The sequence below is a fragment of the Lissotriton helveticus genome, chromosome 5_1 (genome assembly GCF_964261635.1).
Source record: "Lissotriton helveticus chromosome 5_1, aLisHel1.1, whole genome shotgun sequence".
NCBI classification, from domain to species: domain Eukaryota; kingdom Metazoa; phylum Chordata; class Amphibia; order Caudata; family Salamandridae; genus Lissotriton; species Lissotriton helveticus.
The window spans coordinates 1,803,459,570-1,803,474,069 of record NC_136065.1 but is presented as its reverse complement, the minus strand read 5'-3'; the positions used below and the strand labels follow the sequence as shown (position 1 = coordinate 1,803,474,069).

Here is a 14,500-nt window from a genome sequence, read left to right as displayed (position 1 = left end):
CAAGTTGTGTTGCGCAAGCTTACCACAGGATTTCATGGGAGGATGAGATTGTGGTAAATACACTGGCAAACCAATCAGTTTCCTGATCTTTCTGACATATTGCAGTGACTATGAAAGTTCGACAGAGATGCTCATTAACAAAAGGAAATTGTCATCTATTATAAATGTATTTGTATTTTCAATATGTAAATGACAAAAACTGTCCTAGCATGAATCTGAATGATATTTTGCACAGTGTGCCTTTATTTTAAATACCAGAGGAAAAAGGCATGGCTTTACTGCTTTGTCTCCAAATTGTAACACTTTAGAAATTAAAGTTTAATTTCTGATCCCCCCACACTGTAATGTGCCATTTTCCTTGAGTCCTGATTAGGGCATTTTTTCATCGTTAGCTCAGCCAAGTAAAATTTTGCATTGTTGAAATGCACAGCCTCCAGCGGCCAGTGAGAGCAGCAGTTGGTGGGACTATGAATAACGCCTTTTCGGGCAGAATGTGTACTCGAGACATTTCCAACATTCAAATGTCTGAATAAGTTAAAAAAAGACTTATATGAGAGAGATGGAAAGATGCGATTTTTACTGGCTCCTTTCATAAAGTACTCACGACAGAAAGGAGGGCAACACAATACAATACCAAATAAAATGTGCAAGCCGGTGAGACAGTAACCCGTCTCTGTCAGTACTCATATTCTTTCTGTTCTCAAGCCATCGTGTTTTAGTTTTTTTAGTTAGTTCACCCGGTTAGTGGCTTTTCTAGTGTTCACTTGAAACACACTTTTAAGTTGTTCGCAGCCAGGCATTCTCTTCACCAGCAGACTGCCAGGCTGGAAGAGATTTTCAAATAAAACTGAATACTGTCTGTTGCTTCAGTAGTACACAATCACATATTGTAGAAACACTGGCAAATAAACAGGGCCAACTAAGCATTTGCAATGCAATAGGTGTCGCATTTACGTGAGTTTAAGCGATTGGCATTGTAAATGGCAATGCCCCTTTTATTTATGTTTTAAAAACCAAAACATAAGTAAAAGGCATTGTCATTTAAAATGCCAATAGTTCAAACTTGCATAAATGCGACACTTATTCCATGGCAGAAGCTTGTTTTGAGTTGGGTGAGCCGCGTTAGGTGAGCCGTGTGTTTCGTTGCCATTATTTAGCACGTAACTAAAATAAAAACAAATGGGAGGGAGGGCTTGGAGGAAGAAAGAAGGCACAGACAACAGGAGGGAGGGCGGACAAAGCAAGTTGGGCCTGCAGTAAGAAACTCGATAAAGGAAATAGTGCATACTGACTAGATAACAGGTATTGTGTAACAGCCAAAGTAAAAGGGCCAGTTGCCATGGGAGGTTACAAAGAAGATGAGGCGGTACTGAGGAGGGACTAACAAGACTATTTACGAATCAGAAGCCAGCATTTAGGAAGGACAGTGACACAAGCCAATGGCAAATATGGGCGGCGAGTGGGCAGGGCTTCTATTCCCTACTCCTCCACAACAAGGCTCGCAGAGCATCGCATGCGCGCTAACTCTAGGCTCGACCTAAAAAAACAAAGGTGATGGAAGTAAGCAATAGAAAACAGAATCCTGACAGCTGGTTTTTACAAGGTCGCAAATTGGAAAAGCTTAAAACCTACAGATATCTGTGGGTCCTCTTCGATGTTAACGCCTCCTTCCTCCGACACAAGCAGGACCAGGTGAGGAAGGGTAACAATTTGCTTCTAGCTTTTCACACGTTGCAGAGATCTCTTGGAGGCCCTAATTATATGCCTCCTCCATAAGTAATAGCAGCAAAGCAACTGCCGACTTTTTCCTACGGAGGCAAGGTTTTACGACGCAGAGATGCACCCACTTTAAATACCAACATTGCAAAAATATTCAGGTCTCTCTTTCAACTTCCCTGTAATGCCTCATCGGCCCAGATAAGACTGGAATTTGGTTTATTAAACTAAACAGTAACAAGAAAAGAGGCCTATGTCAAGGTCTGGAAGAGAATCAAATCATTTTCTAATAACCAACTATGTCAAGCCTTGTGGAGGGGAGTATAGACAAACAAACGTTCGCTTACCTGGCAGTACCTAAACCAGGCAATTGACAACCTGGCTCTTCATTTGTTGTGGGAATGCACATTGCATGCAGAATCATTTCAAAAGTCTGTCAACAGCTTTTTGACAAAAAAACTTCTATGGTAAGAGATAAAGAGGCCCTCTCAGTTAGATCTCACGCATGAACAACCTAAGGCGAATACAAGGTACTTAAACCTCAGCCCTACTTGGAAGATAGGTGGTCAATGCATCTAAAAGGGCTCTTTTTGATACATCGGTTTGGCATCCTCCCTGGCCGTATTCATGCACTGCGTTGGCTCAGAACCTCCATTGACGCACTCTGCAGAATGTGTAAGGTTGGCAAGGAGGATATCATTCACATAATATGCCTGTTCCCTGGTTAATTGTTGGAAAGAAAGAGTGTATTAAGGCCTTTGTTTAACCATTGTGGTATACAAACATGCAGGTATGTGGTAAATGCTTGCTTCACGGTTTCAGACCTTAATTTGATCGCTAATTTTAGAAAAAATTAAAAACTTGCTACAGTAAAGCTTGATCTGAGAAGTAGCTAATTTTCTTGTCTATCAAAAACCTACCTACAATGTGGCACTTGATGCATGCTGGTAGTTGACGTCTCCTTGCATTGAATTTACAGGATAGCCTGCTTTGGGAAACAAACATGTATCTGTATTAAACTAGAACTCATGATCTGTTGGATGTGGCAGTGACCACAGAGTTTTTGTGTTGCCACTTCATAAATGGTTACCATACTCATCCTAAAATTCATTGCATGTAATGTTGGTGGCATTATTTGTTTGAAGAATACCGCGTTCTCTTGCGCAGGCGGGGCCGCGTCGGCCATTGGACGTGCGCAGTACTACGAAGGTAGTGCGCGTGACGGCCAACGGCCGACGGCAGCAGGGAAGGGGTTAAACTCTCCCAAATGTGAGACCTATTGCATTGCAAATGCTTGTTTTTCATCCAGTTCATTAGAGTGGGCCCTATGAACACTGTGGATGATATTTTTACCCCATTTCTGCAGCTTTTTCTCTGTCAGAAGCTCGAACTGTTGTATCCCTATTCAACTTTCTTCAGAACTGAAAAGCATTTTCAAGCTTTCTTTCGATTTTTCAGTGACATGCCCTTCATGTGGCAGGACAAAAAGCAGCTATAGATCGCCATCCAGTCTATCTGGTCTGCCTTCCAAGCTTGCATTCAACTCCTGAATGTGAATTTTGTTAAAACATTTCCAAGAGGATACTGAAAAATCATGGTGGCGTTAGACAGTGAGGCAAGCTTGAAAACCTGAAGACTAAGGAGGAAGAGAAAGTGGGACGAGTCTACAGAGAGTATTCTATCCCTATGCTAAGCCATCGGCCCCAAAGGATTCCCAAAGGTGATACATCTATGGAGAAATGATCCAGAAGGGAAAAACAAAGGAGACATCATCATTCTCGTCGCCCCTTCACAATGTTAGTAGAGGTATGGTACTGACTCTTTCGCTTTGTGGAAACAGATCTTTGTTGATGCCAAAGCACCACCACTATTCGATGCTAAGACATGCTTTGCTTCTGTGATTGGTATAAACGTCAAAGCACATGATCTCTGGGCACTATATTCGAGCACTCAGGTTGAAGATATAATTATGTTCTGCATCTGCAATTACAGAAGTGTCATCACCAAAGAAGAGGCTCAAGTTATTTCCTACTCCAGGTGTGCCAGTGGCCTCTCTTTCTGGACTCCAGTGGAACATCCAATATTAACACCAGTGATAGTCAGAAAGAAGCCTTCACCAACTAGAAGTATCATTGTCTTCCCATCCTCCACGTTCACGTTTTCCTCCACAGGATATTCTGCCACAAAATTACCACTCCTATGGAAATACAGACAGAGAGGTCGCCTTCGAAGACCCCTTCGGGATAACTGGATCAGACACAAATACCTAATCATCCTATACCCCAACATCCTTCGCTGAATCGCCAAGTAGAATTTCACCCGTGGATGACATCACCACTTTTAGTTATGCCCTTGCCAGAGGTACTGCAAAAATAAACATTCCTTTTGACGTTCGTCACGCGGCCATCTCAGGAATTATGGAGACTCTCCAACCTCGCTCAGTGCGGTCTTTTGGAGCTAGCAGAAGAGAAATGTTTGACTCCGGCTACAACTAAGGTGGCAAAACGTCATCTATTGAAAATATACACAGTTCCAGAACAACATCTAGGTTTTCTGTGCCTTGAGCCTAAACCAGGAGACTCTAAAAAAGTGTTGACAGTGAAAAAAGCACCAAGCATCAGCTCCAGAACCATTTGCTCTCCACCGACAGGAAATGCAAAAGAATAGACACAGCAGGAAGAAAGATCTGTTACTGCTGCCACTGCCCTTAAGGCTAGACTTTGCCTAGAGAGATGTGGCAGGATGTCAGTGAAATTGTACAAGAGGGTCTTCTGATTTAAAATTAGATTATCAGTTCATTGATAGACCCTGCTGATTTGGTGAGATCAGAATACTGCCTGAGAATTACATTGATAGATAATCTTGATTACAGCTGACATCTTAGAAACCAGATGCTAATCAAAAGATCCTACATCTTCCTTTCTCTGGATTCTCACATTTTGGGCAACATACTCAAAAGCAAATGGTTTGCATCAATAATTAAGCCTAGACCTTAGAAGCAGTGGGACTTGAAGAGAGGAAAAAAAGATTAAATTCCTCAGTATTGCCACAAACACTGCAAGTACTGTCAATGGCAAAGGGTTCAATCCCCTCTATGGGCCAGTCCACCCCATCAGCAGCAACACCAACCACAGCAGAGGTACTCTTACCACACAAGCAAGGGGCCAAGACAAGAACATTCAATCAGTCTGGACGGGTTTCGTACAATGAAAGACAATAACTTGTTCATCTTCCCCCATGGACCTCTGCACGCTATTCCAGTAGGTGGTTGTGTGAGATTGGCAAAGAAATCCACTGCTCATATCACCAGTGTCTATGCCACCCCCCTGCTGACAGACCTGCACTAAGAAACAGCAATAAAACCAGTCCCCCTTCTCGGAAAGAGAGTAAACCATCTATTCAGGATACTGTTTAGTATGAGGGCTTTAATAGCAGTCCTGCCGTCACTTTCTGGAAGAAACAGTTTCTCTTTCTTTTGACAGAGAGAGCTGATACAGGCAGTCTTTGTTCAAAGAGCCCCTCCAAATCCAACAGCCTGTCAAATCTCATCCATCCTGGGTTTAATGGTTTCATGCATCCCAAGTCTACTAAATGCGAGAACTCAAATGAGGCTGCTACAACAATGTTTGCGGGATCTATAGACTCAGAATAAAAAACGGATTTGCAACCTCCATATTTCATGATCAGCAAGGCAGTCTCTAGCCTGGTGGTGCAGAGTCCAGTTTCAGGAAGATCCTCCCACCCTACCCAGACAATGACTGTTGCCTCTGTACTACTATTGGGTGCTGACCTATGGCATCTGTTTGTTCAGGGCCTATGGACTCCAAAAGAAACGTTATACCAAATTAGCTTCTTAGAACTGAGGCAGTCCAACTAGCTCTCAAGCCATTCCTTTCGTCCGATAGTGGTAAGTTTAGTACTGTCTAAATTAATGGTCGCTCCGTTCAAATCCATTCACAAGGCTTCATCTCAGTATCTTTCTTGGAAGAAGGCTTCCTATTGTCATTGCTTCTGCTTGCAGGGTCAGTGAATTACAGGCTCTTTTAATAGTCAAGCCCTATACTGGTTTCCATTTCAGCAGGGTAGTCATGAGAATGCACCGTTAGTTTCTTCATAACATAATCTAAACTAGATCATCAATCATACTATCACTCTTCCTGTATTCTGTAGCAATCCAGCTACTCTAGCTGAGTGTTCCTTACACGTGTTAGATGTCAGGAGCATCTATGTTTCTATTTATGTCACTCATTGCACCCTTCAAGGAATGTAATTTACTATACTCATATTAGGGAACACAGATGGCCAGCCTTTGCTTATTTTATGTTTGGTTACAGGATTCTGCATTGGATTATCAGAATGACTATCGGATTCATTCAGAAACTTCCCAATCTACCTGGGAAGGTGAGGACAGTAATTCAGTAAAGCATCATGCTGATCTTGGGAGAATAGAGTCTACAGAGCAGAGGAGTGAAGCATTACAGCAGCCTCAGACTGCCAGAGGTATGACTGGTACTCCACTTTCCCTTTCATTGTTTTGACTACAATATGCCTGGCAACCAATATGCGAACCTTTTCCAAAATAAGTATTGTCCCAAGATTCTGTGCTTTACACGCATTGAAATGGCTGTTTTGTAGTACATTGTTTATAGTTTGCTAGCATGTCTTTCTGTCTACCAGTCGACATTATGCTTTTCACATACAATAACAGAAATCAGAGACAAGTACAACTTGAAAAGGTCTTTCTAAGGCTAGTTGAGTTATTTAAGACAATGAGACATACAAAGAAGACAAGCCAAAAAATACAATTGCTACTAAATAGACCTTGGAGCTGATTGAGTACAGATACCAGCGCAGAGCTGTGCTTCACCAAATCGCTGTACTGTGGAAATCACATATTATCTTTTTCTTAGTAGCACATTCGGTCAGATATGATTGTAGTACTCCAGAACTTAAGATGGCTAGCTATCCAAGAGCAGACACAAGTTATGGTTGATTAAATGATTTAAAAAAACATGTGGCAACCATTTGCTGAACAAAGCCCACAGGTCCTTACAACTAAAGATTCATAGAGACTGATCTCTTATAATAATTTGCCTATATCATGAGTTTATGATGAGACATTTGCATCTGAATTTACAGGATAGCCTGCTTTCGGAAATAAACCTGTATCTATATTAAACTAGTACTCAAGATCTGTTGGACGTGGCAGTGACCACATAGTTTTTGTGTTGCCACTTCATAAATGGTTACCATACTCATCCTAAAATTCATTGCATGTAATGTTGGTGGGATAATTTGTTTGAAGAATACAAATACCAACATTTTTATTTCTCTGATATTGAGTGAGTTTTAAAAAAAAACATTCCTTTTACCTAAAGAAGCAGACAGAGTAGAACTTGGTCTAGATATGTGGTGAGAGTAGTCTGCGATAGGGCTGAATCACCTCTGTAGCTATCTTTATCCATGGGTCACTATAATGCTCTGAGAAAGGAATCGACAAAGGCATCAATACTGGTTTCACTTTCACCACTTCAGGTTTAAGGTAGATGATAAAAGTGAGATCAGTATGCACTACAACACTATTGAATTATACTACTTATCAGATTCCTTTACAGGATTGGAATCAGGCTTCTGTTGGCCTGCTCAGGATTCCTTAAATAACTCTCTTATACACATTTTGAACCCAACATCGATGTCGAATTTGGGCGCTCCTCAACTTTTTAGCTGTTATTGAGTCACCAGTGTGGAAACTGTTGTTGGCATGTGTGACATAGAGACTGGTCCTAGTGTATTTGTTGGTGGAAGACCTTGAAACCGGAGATGATCAGTCGGAAAGGTGGAAAGCAGAGAGGATGGCCTGGAAAAAGAATATGAGAGGGTAAGTACATTTAATGCCAGAATTTTGGGATTAGAGTATGAAAGCCTTTATTGTTTGGTTGGACATGCTTCTTGCTTGCGGGAAATTTTCATCCCATCTCCATTTCCCTATCTTCTGAAGTGCTCCTTTTGATTTTCACATACATTGCCTTAATACAAATAGTTAAGTCACCCTACATGTGACTGATCATCTGAGCATAATGATCACATTGCACCAAAATGTCTGAAAATAGATCATCTCTTCACCATTTGAGGATAAAACATGAAACAAAATATCACTGCTTCATGTACATGGCATATGGGTGGCTCTATGCACCCTTAACTCCCTGTATAATTGAAAACAAATTGTCTCAAAGTTGAGAACTGAAAGCATACACTGAGGGACTAAAGTCTCTCAACAAAAGAAAGTGCACTGAAGAGGACTCCTTGCACTAATGTACTGCAGAATCTTGCCTTAAATTAGTCTTATTGGATCAATTGGTGTGATCATAGTATAAAGAAGTACCTAAGAATGTGGGAGAAATAAAGCTTTGCTTCCTGTAGAAATGCACATTCCATTTGCACCTGATAACCAAGAATGATGTGTTTGTTTGCAAAGGATTCTAGGTCTGAAATCTGTGAATATTCAACTAACCATGTGGATGTGTGAAATCTACCAATACTAACGCCCTACGCTTACAGAGCAGTAATTTGTAGTTCTTTTTTTAGGCTGGGATTTAACCCCCAGTTAGGAAATTTTGAGTATTCCCCTGCCCTGACTGCTGAAAGGAGAAACGTCCTCTTTGATGGTAGATAATATTATAAGCTTGTAAATTTAAGGCTACACACTGTCATAGTCCACTTTTTAATATAGGTGTATGACTAGTTGCTCCATAGGTTCCCTGAGCTCCATATGCACCTTGGATTATGAAAAAGATGACGTTGGACCATGGGTGAACAGGGAAAGGGTAGAAAAATAGGATACTGATACCTTGATTGCAAAGTATACCCTGTGGTTGGTTTGGTTTTTGGTATTCAAATCAAAAGAGGAATGAGGAAACGTATTTTTGATCACTTTAGGTTATGAAATTATTCCAAAAAAGGGAAGGTAACCCTAATTTAGAAAATCAAGAGTCTGATTCTTTAACCTGTCCCAGGCAACCTTATTAAGTTTTAAAAGGGTCCTCACCTATAAACACCTTGTGCCATGCTTCATTGTTGGACCCCCTTTGGCAGAATGGTAATACGCCTGGGTGGGCTTAACCAGTAATCTGGGAGCCTTGATATCGTAGGGATAGAAAATATAAAATTATCTAGAGTGGTTTCATCTTTGTCCATCTGATAGATAGAAATGATAGAAGTCCTTGCTGTAGCAGCTTTCTTCACCTGGAAATCGATTCCCTGCAGGCACTCTCCTAGGCAGGGAATCACAGTGTCACAGTGGATGAGTTCCCTGGACACTGCGATCGAGCTCCGGGGATCTCACCCACACTCCCTTCCCCAAAACAATGCACTGGCCCTGTGGGACTAGGTTCCCCCAAGCCTCATGAGGTTTGGATAGGGAGGGGCTGCATGCCCACTCTCCAAAATTGAGCTATCGGCCCCAGGGGACGGTCCCCGGGGCCTCCTGGAGTTTTGCTGAGGGAGAAGACAAGCCCCTTCCCCAAAAAATAATAATGTGCGGCCTTCTCATGCCCTGTCCCACTCCGGGAAGGGAAGGTGGTTTATAAAAGGCAGGAAACTGGCATTTTCTTATTTTTTTTCATTTGTAACGTCAGATCCTCCACCAGGACTATGGGGTGTGGGTCTCTCTTTCTTGATGTTGTGGTAGTCAATAAGATCTTACCTAGAGATCTATTGACTCTGCGGATTTTCGCAGTGTTATATAAACATACATTTTAAAAATTATTTTCTCAAAAAACTACTGAGTGCATTTACACCAAATCACAAAAAGGACCACTTTCTGAACCAAGATCAATCAATCAATCAATCAGGGAATTGTGAAGCGCGCTACTCACCCATGAAGGGGGAGTTGCAGCTCTGAGTCAGCCTAAGAGCCAGGTCTTGAGGCTCTTCCTGAAGGTGTGCAGAGTGGGAGAGCGTCTGATGTTGATCAGGAGCTCGTTCCAGGTCTTTGCCACGTTGTAGGGGAAGGCTCTTCCACCCGCTCTGGCTCTGTGGATGCGCAGGGTTTCAGCGAGGGCGAGGTCAGCGGATCAGAGGTTTCTCTTGGGTATGTGGAAGGAGTCTCTTTCTTTGAGGTATTTGGGTCCGGTGTTGTGGAGGGATTTGTAGGCGTGGGTGAGCAGCTTTAAGGTTACTCTCTTCTCGATGTGGAGCCAGTGGAGGTCCTGCAGGTGTTGGGTGATGTGTTCATGCCGTGGAATGCCGAGGACGAGTCTGTAATGGTTTCCAGGCTTGTTCCGCAGGAGCGTCAGGAATCCGGAGAATAGTCCTCAGCCTTCCCCTACGGCCCTTCGACTCTATCAGACTCTAGAGTATCGAATGGCTCGCCAGGGGAAAACAGGGAAACAAAACAAGGAAAGGCGGGGAAAACAACAGGTCTTTTTTTTTTTTTTATTTATTTTTTTTTTTTTGAAAACCTTTATTCGAAAAAAACAAGAAGATACAGGCGCAGGCCCACAACCAACATGGCCGGCCGCAAAACAGTAAGCCAAAAAATCAGGAGAGATGCATATCAATCGGTAAACAGGATATGTGAGAGTACACCCAACAAGGGCGCGGGCATCGTAACAAAGGATAAGAGGTTTTCATTTTTAAATGTTCAAAGGAGAGTAGGGGCTGTCACAACAAGGAAATAGCACCACACACAAAATTCCAAAAGACACGGGGGACATACCCCAATGGCGAACTGAGGCGGGCAAAGACTATAGCGACTTAATAGGCAAGACAACCGAATCAATAATATCGAGGAACAGGTCATGACAGACTCAACAACTCGTCCAGGTACCATCCCAAAAGTCCCACCCCAGAAAAGAAAAAGACAGGGGCATAAGAAGACGCCCGAGAAAAAGAAGGTGCAAAGCCAAGGGACAGCCAACCCTACAAAGAGGAAAGAACCCTCCCAAAGTTAGAAAAGAGCGAAAGAGACCATAGAACAAAATAAACTAAAATAACAAACCCCCCCCACACCCGCCACCCTGCACCCCTGTAATGGCTACGGCCTAACCCATAAACAGCGTGCCTGTCGCCCCGGAACTGCCCCAAAGAAGGGAAAGATATAACAAGTACAAGAAGTGGAGGAGGAGAGGATGAAACAAGAAGGAGATAAGGATCAACGGAAAAAGAAGACAACAACAAATATGTACCCGGCCGCCCGCTCCCGGCCCCACCACAACAGGATAACAACGGTCGATGCAATCAATGTCCCGCTCACTTAGCACAATCCCAGCAGTGGAAGGAATAGCGTCCCAAAAAAGTTGTTTCAACCTTGCCCCCTGCGATCATATAAGTCGACGGAGTCCAACCGTCCGGCCAGTGCCGCGGATGAAAGGGGCACATGAAACGGCCAACACAGGATAGGAGGTCGCCCACGAAAGTCCACGCAAAGCACAGTCACAGTTCCAGGAGTGATACAAACATAGACAGGGCAGTGCGGTTGCATGTCGGAAGCAGCAGGCAGGAGCGACAACAGCAGTCTCCGGAAAGGATGAAAAGTCACACCACCAGCACATAAAGGAGATGACGAACATGGCGCCCCGAGATGATACATCAGCCAGTTTATGAAACCACGAACTCCAGCGAACTCCCCGACCGTCGTGGTCGACATTTCAGCCAAATCAGAGCCATCCGCCAACCGCACTATAGGCACCTCGGCATGGAAGGCAACAGGAGCAGGCTCAGGGTGTGGCGCAGTGTACAGCACTGGGGAACAAGCACCGCCCGTAGTAGAAATAGCATCGAGCTGGCGCCCCAGATCTCGGGCATGAACACAAAGAGCAATTCTCACAGCCTCCAAAGCACACAGGACAGCACGGGTCCCAAGCGGCATCCCAGAAAGGGAGGGCAGCGCAATGTCTTCCACACCAGGCTCACAGAATAACAGCCGCCCGGGGAGCCAATCGCCATCATCACTCACAGCACACAGACCCCTATGCCGACCCTCCACTTGTGACCCTCGGGTCAGAGACGGGGGGGAGACTGTGGACATCGCAGTGCAGGCTTCCACGTTATCAGCCAACATCCGGATCCCAATCGAGTGCCAAGGATTCACCGTCGGTCGCCGAGGCGCAGTGTAAAAATGGCGTCCGTCACCGGCCGGGAGAACAAAGAAACCGCGCCGACCACTTCCAAGCCGGGCGATAGTGCAGGGTGGTTACAGCAGATACAATGTATCCGGGCGCTCACAATGTCAGAGCGGGATGCGGTGCTGCATCGACCAACACAACTCAGGCAGCCTCTCACCAATTGAGCGGCTCCTCCTCCTCCGTGATGACCGCCGCTGCCGTGGTCGCATCCAGCCAGCTCCGCAAACAAAGCCCCGGTCTCACTGCCATGTAGGGCCGGGAGAGGAGCAGAGGTGCTTCACCGCCAATACAGCACAGAAATCGCCGGGAGACACACCGGCGGAATCAGGATAGGTTCCGCATGTCAGTCGCTGGGTAAAGGAGCAGGATCAGGGACAGGATGATAGTGAAGAGCGCTGGGATCGGCGGAGCCGAGAAACTAGGCGGCCATCTCGATCCCAGGCTAGGCTCCTCAAAAACAACAGGTCTTGACAGTGGACTTCAGAGTGGACACTTGGTGAGAAGGCAGGCTGTAAGGGAAGGAATAGATCACTATCTGTACTTGGTTACAACACAATGTATATGCACAATGCCTATTAGATATATATACAAACATCACCTACCACAACTAATCGTCTGGACCTTGGGACATAGCTGGAGGGTAGAATATGGTGTTCGCTTTCTGTACACAACAAGACAAAAAAGATAATAAGTACTCTATCCCGCTCTATGCTAGCATGTGAAGGTAAGTGATATGTAAATCTCACTCTGCTATTCTCTGGAGAAAACTGGAAGAACATCCAATTCTTCTTCAAGGCTGGATACTTGTGTGCGAGCCTCAAAACACACCACACACTGGTCCACGCAAGTGCCCCAAATGAAAGTATACCACAATGCCAAAGGGAAGGCTGGTAGGGTGGTTCACCCAACGGGAGTCAGCTCCGGCCAGGGAACCAAAATACTGATGCAACAAGCAGCACCCGGCCGGGCGGCGGGGAAAGACCCGGCCGCCGGACGGAGTACCAGGAGAAGGGGAGAACCTGGAATAGCAGTACACGGCCGGATGGCGGGGAAAGACCTGGCCACCGGGCGGAGTACAAGGAGAAGGGGAGATTGGAATGGCTGTGCCCGGCCGGATGGCGAGGAAAGACCCGGCCGCCGGGCGGAGCACAAGGAACCGGGGAGTAGAATTGAAAACAAACACGGATTGATTAGTGTGTTTGTGAGGATTTCAAGAAAGCCACAGATTACGCTGACACCAAGGTAAAGAGCGTTAGTACGAAAGCGTAACCGAAATAGTACGGCCCCAGAATAACAGCCGAGCAAAAACACCCTCACGGAGGAGGTAGGGAATCAAACAGTAAACAACCATCCACGGAACCGGAAGTCAGGCAAAACGAACAGGGACAGAAAACACGGAAGTACGGGCTAGACGCTAGAATGCAAAGCGGCGTTCCGTTGGTGTAATGCGTCTTTTATAGTGCCCAGGCAATTAGAGCTACAGATCGAGTGGGACCTCGGGGCATGACAGAGTCTGGCAGCGGTGTTCTGGATGGTCTGGAGTTTGCGTAGCAGAGATTTGTTGTCCGGCGTAGAGGGCGTTTCCGTAGTCCAGTCTGCTTGTTATGAGTGCGTGGGTGACGGTCTTCCTGGATTTGGGGGGATCCATTTGAAGGTCTTGTTAAGGATGCGCAGGGTGTTGAAGCAGGTGGAGGCGATGGCGTTGATCAGTCGGGTTAGGTGTTGTCCCATGCTGAGGGGGTGGGCCAGAGGACGAGGACTTCTGGCTTCTCCGAGTTGAGCTTCAGACAGCTGCTGCTCATCCAGGATGCAACGTCTTTCATTCCTTCCTGGAAGCTGAGTCTGGTGATGTCAGGTTTCTTCATAAGGGAGAGGATGAGCTGGGTGTCGTCGTCATAGTATACTATGCTGAATCCATGCTGTCTAACGATGGTGGTGAGGGGGGCCATGTAGTTCTCTTCCAGGGGATCCTCATCAATAGTCATAAGCATTAGAATATTCCCGCCCATGCGCGGGACCCCGGAAACACTATATTATATGTGCCCCACATATATATAACTATATATATATATATATATATATATATATATATATATATATATATATATATATATATATATATATATATATATATAGTTATATATATGCAATAGAGGCCTACTAAACATCAGAGCTGAATCATGCTGTAAAGAATTTCCACCATACATGAAAAAACATGCATTAGAAAACATGAGAAACAACAATAAAGATTGTTTTAGAACTGTTTTAATGCTCAGAAAGCAGTAGAAATTCTTATAAAACACTGAAAGCATAGGAAGCTCCCAGGCTGCATTGCAAATTCCCAGTCTAAAAAGACTGAACAGCTAACTTGCAGCTGAATGTAATAAACTGACACCGTGCCTTTAAGGCACCCATGACCCCCAGCTTCCCATCATGCCTCAGGCGTGACAGTTAGGTCAGTTGTTCTTTCCGGCTCCTTCAGGAAGGATCCTAGCAACATAGCTCCACTCATTTCTGTATTTTCTGACAGAAATTTTCTTCACTTTTCACAGTTTTTGACTTACTTTGACTTTTTACATCTTGTCAAGTAAGAATCTGTCCTTTATTGACAGTTTGGTGGGTATTTTCTGCTTTGAAATGCCTTCCCTTTTTGACAACTG

At 44.5% G+C, this 14,500-nt stretch overlaps 1 protein-coding gene across 9 annotated transcripts in view; it reads left to right on the top strand.

The window, feature by feature from the left end:
- ACBD4 (acyl-CoA binding domain containing 4) overlaps window positions 1-14,500 on the top strand; it is a 454,150-nt gene that overhangs the window by 138,184 nt on the left and 301,466 nt on the right. For all 9 annotated transcript variants that reach the window (XR_013594976.1, XR_013594975.1, XR_013594977.1 and 6 more), the window contains one exon: window positions 6,051-6,216. Coding sequence is in view for 6 of the 9 variants with exons in the window: in XM_078645133.1 (XP_078501259.1) it covers window positions 6,051-6,216 (166 nt within the window). In the remaining 3 variants the exon portion in view is untranslated. The remainder of the gene's footprint in view (window positions 1-6,050; window positions 6,217-14,500) is intronic.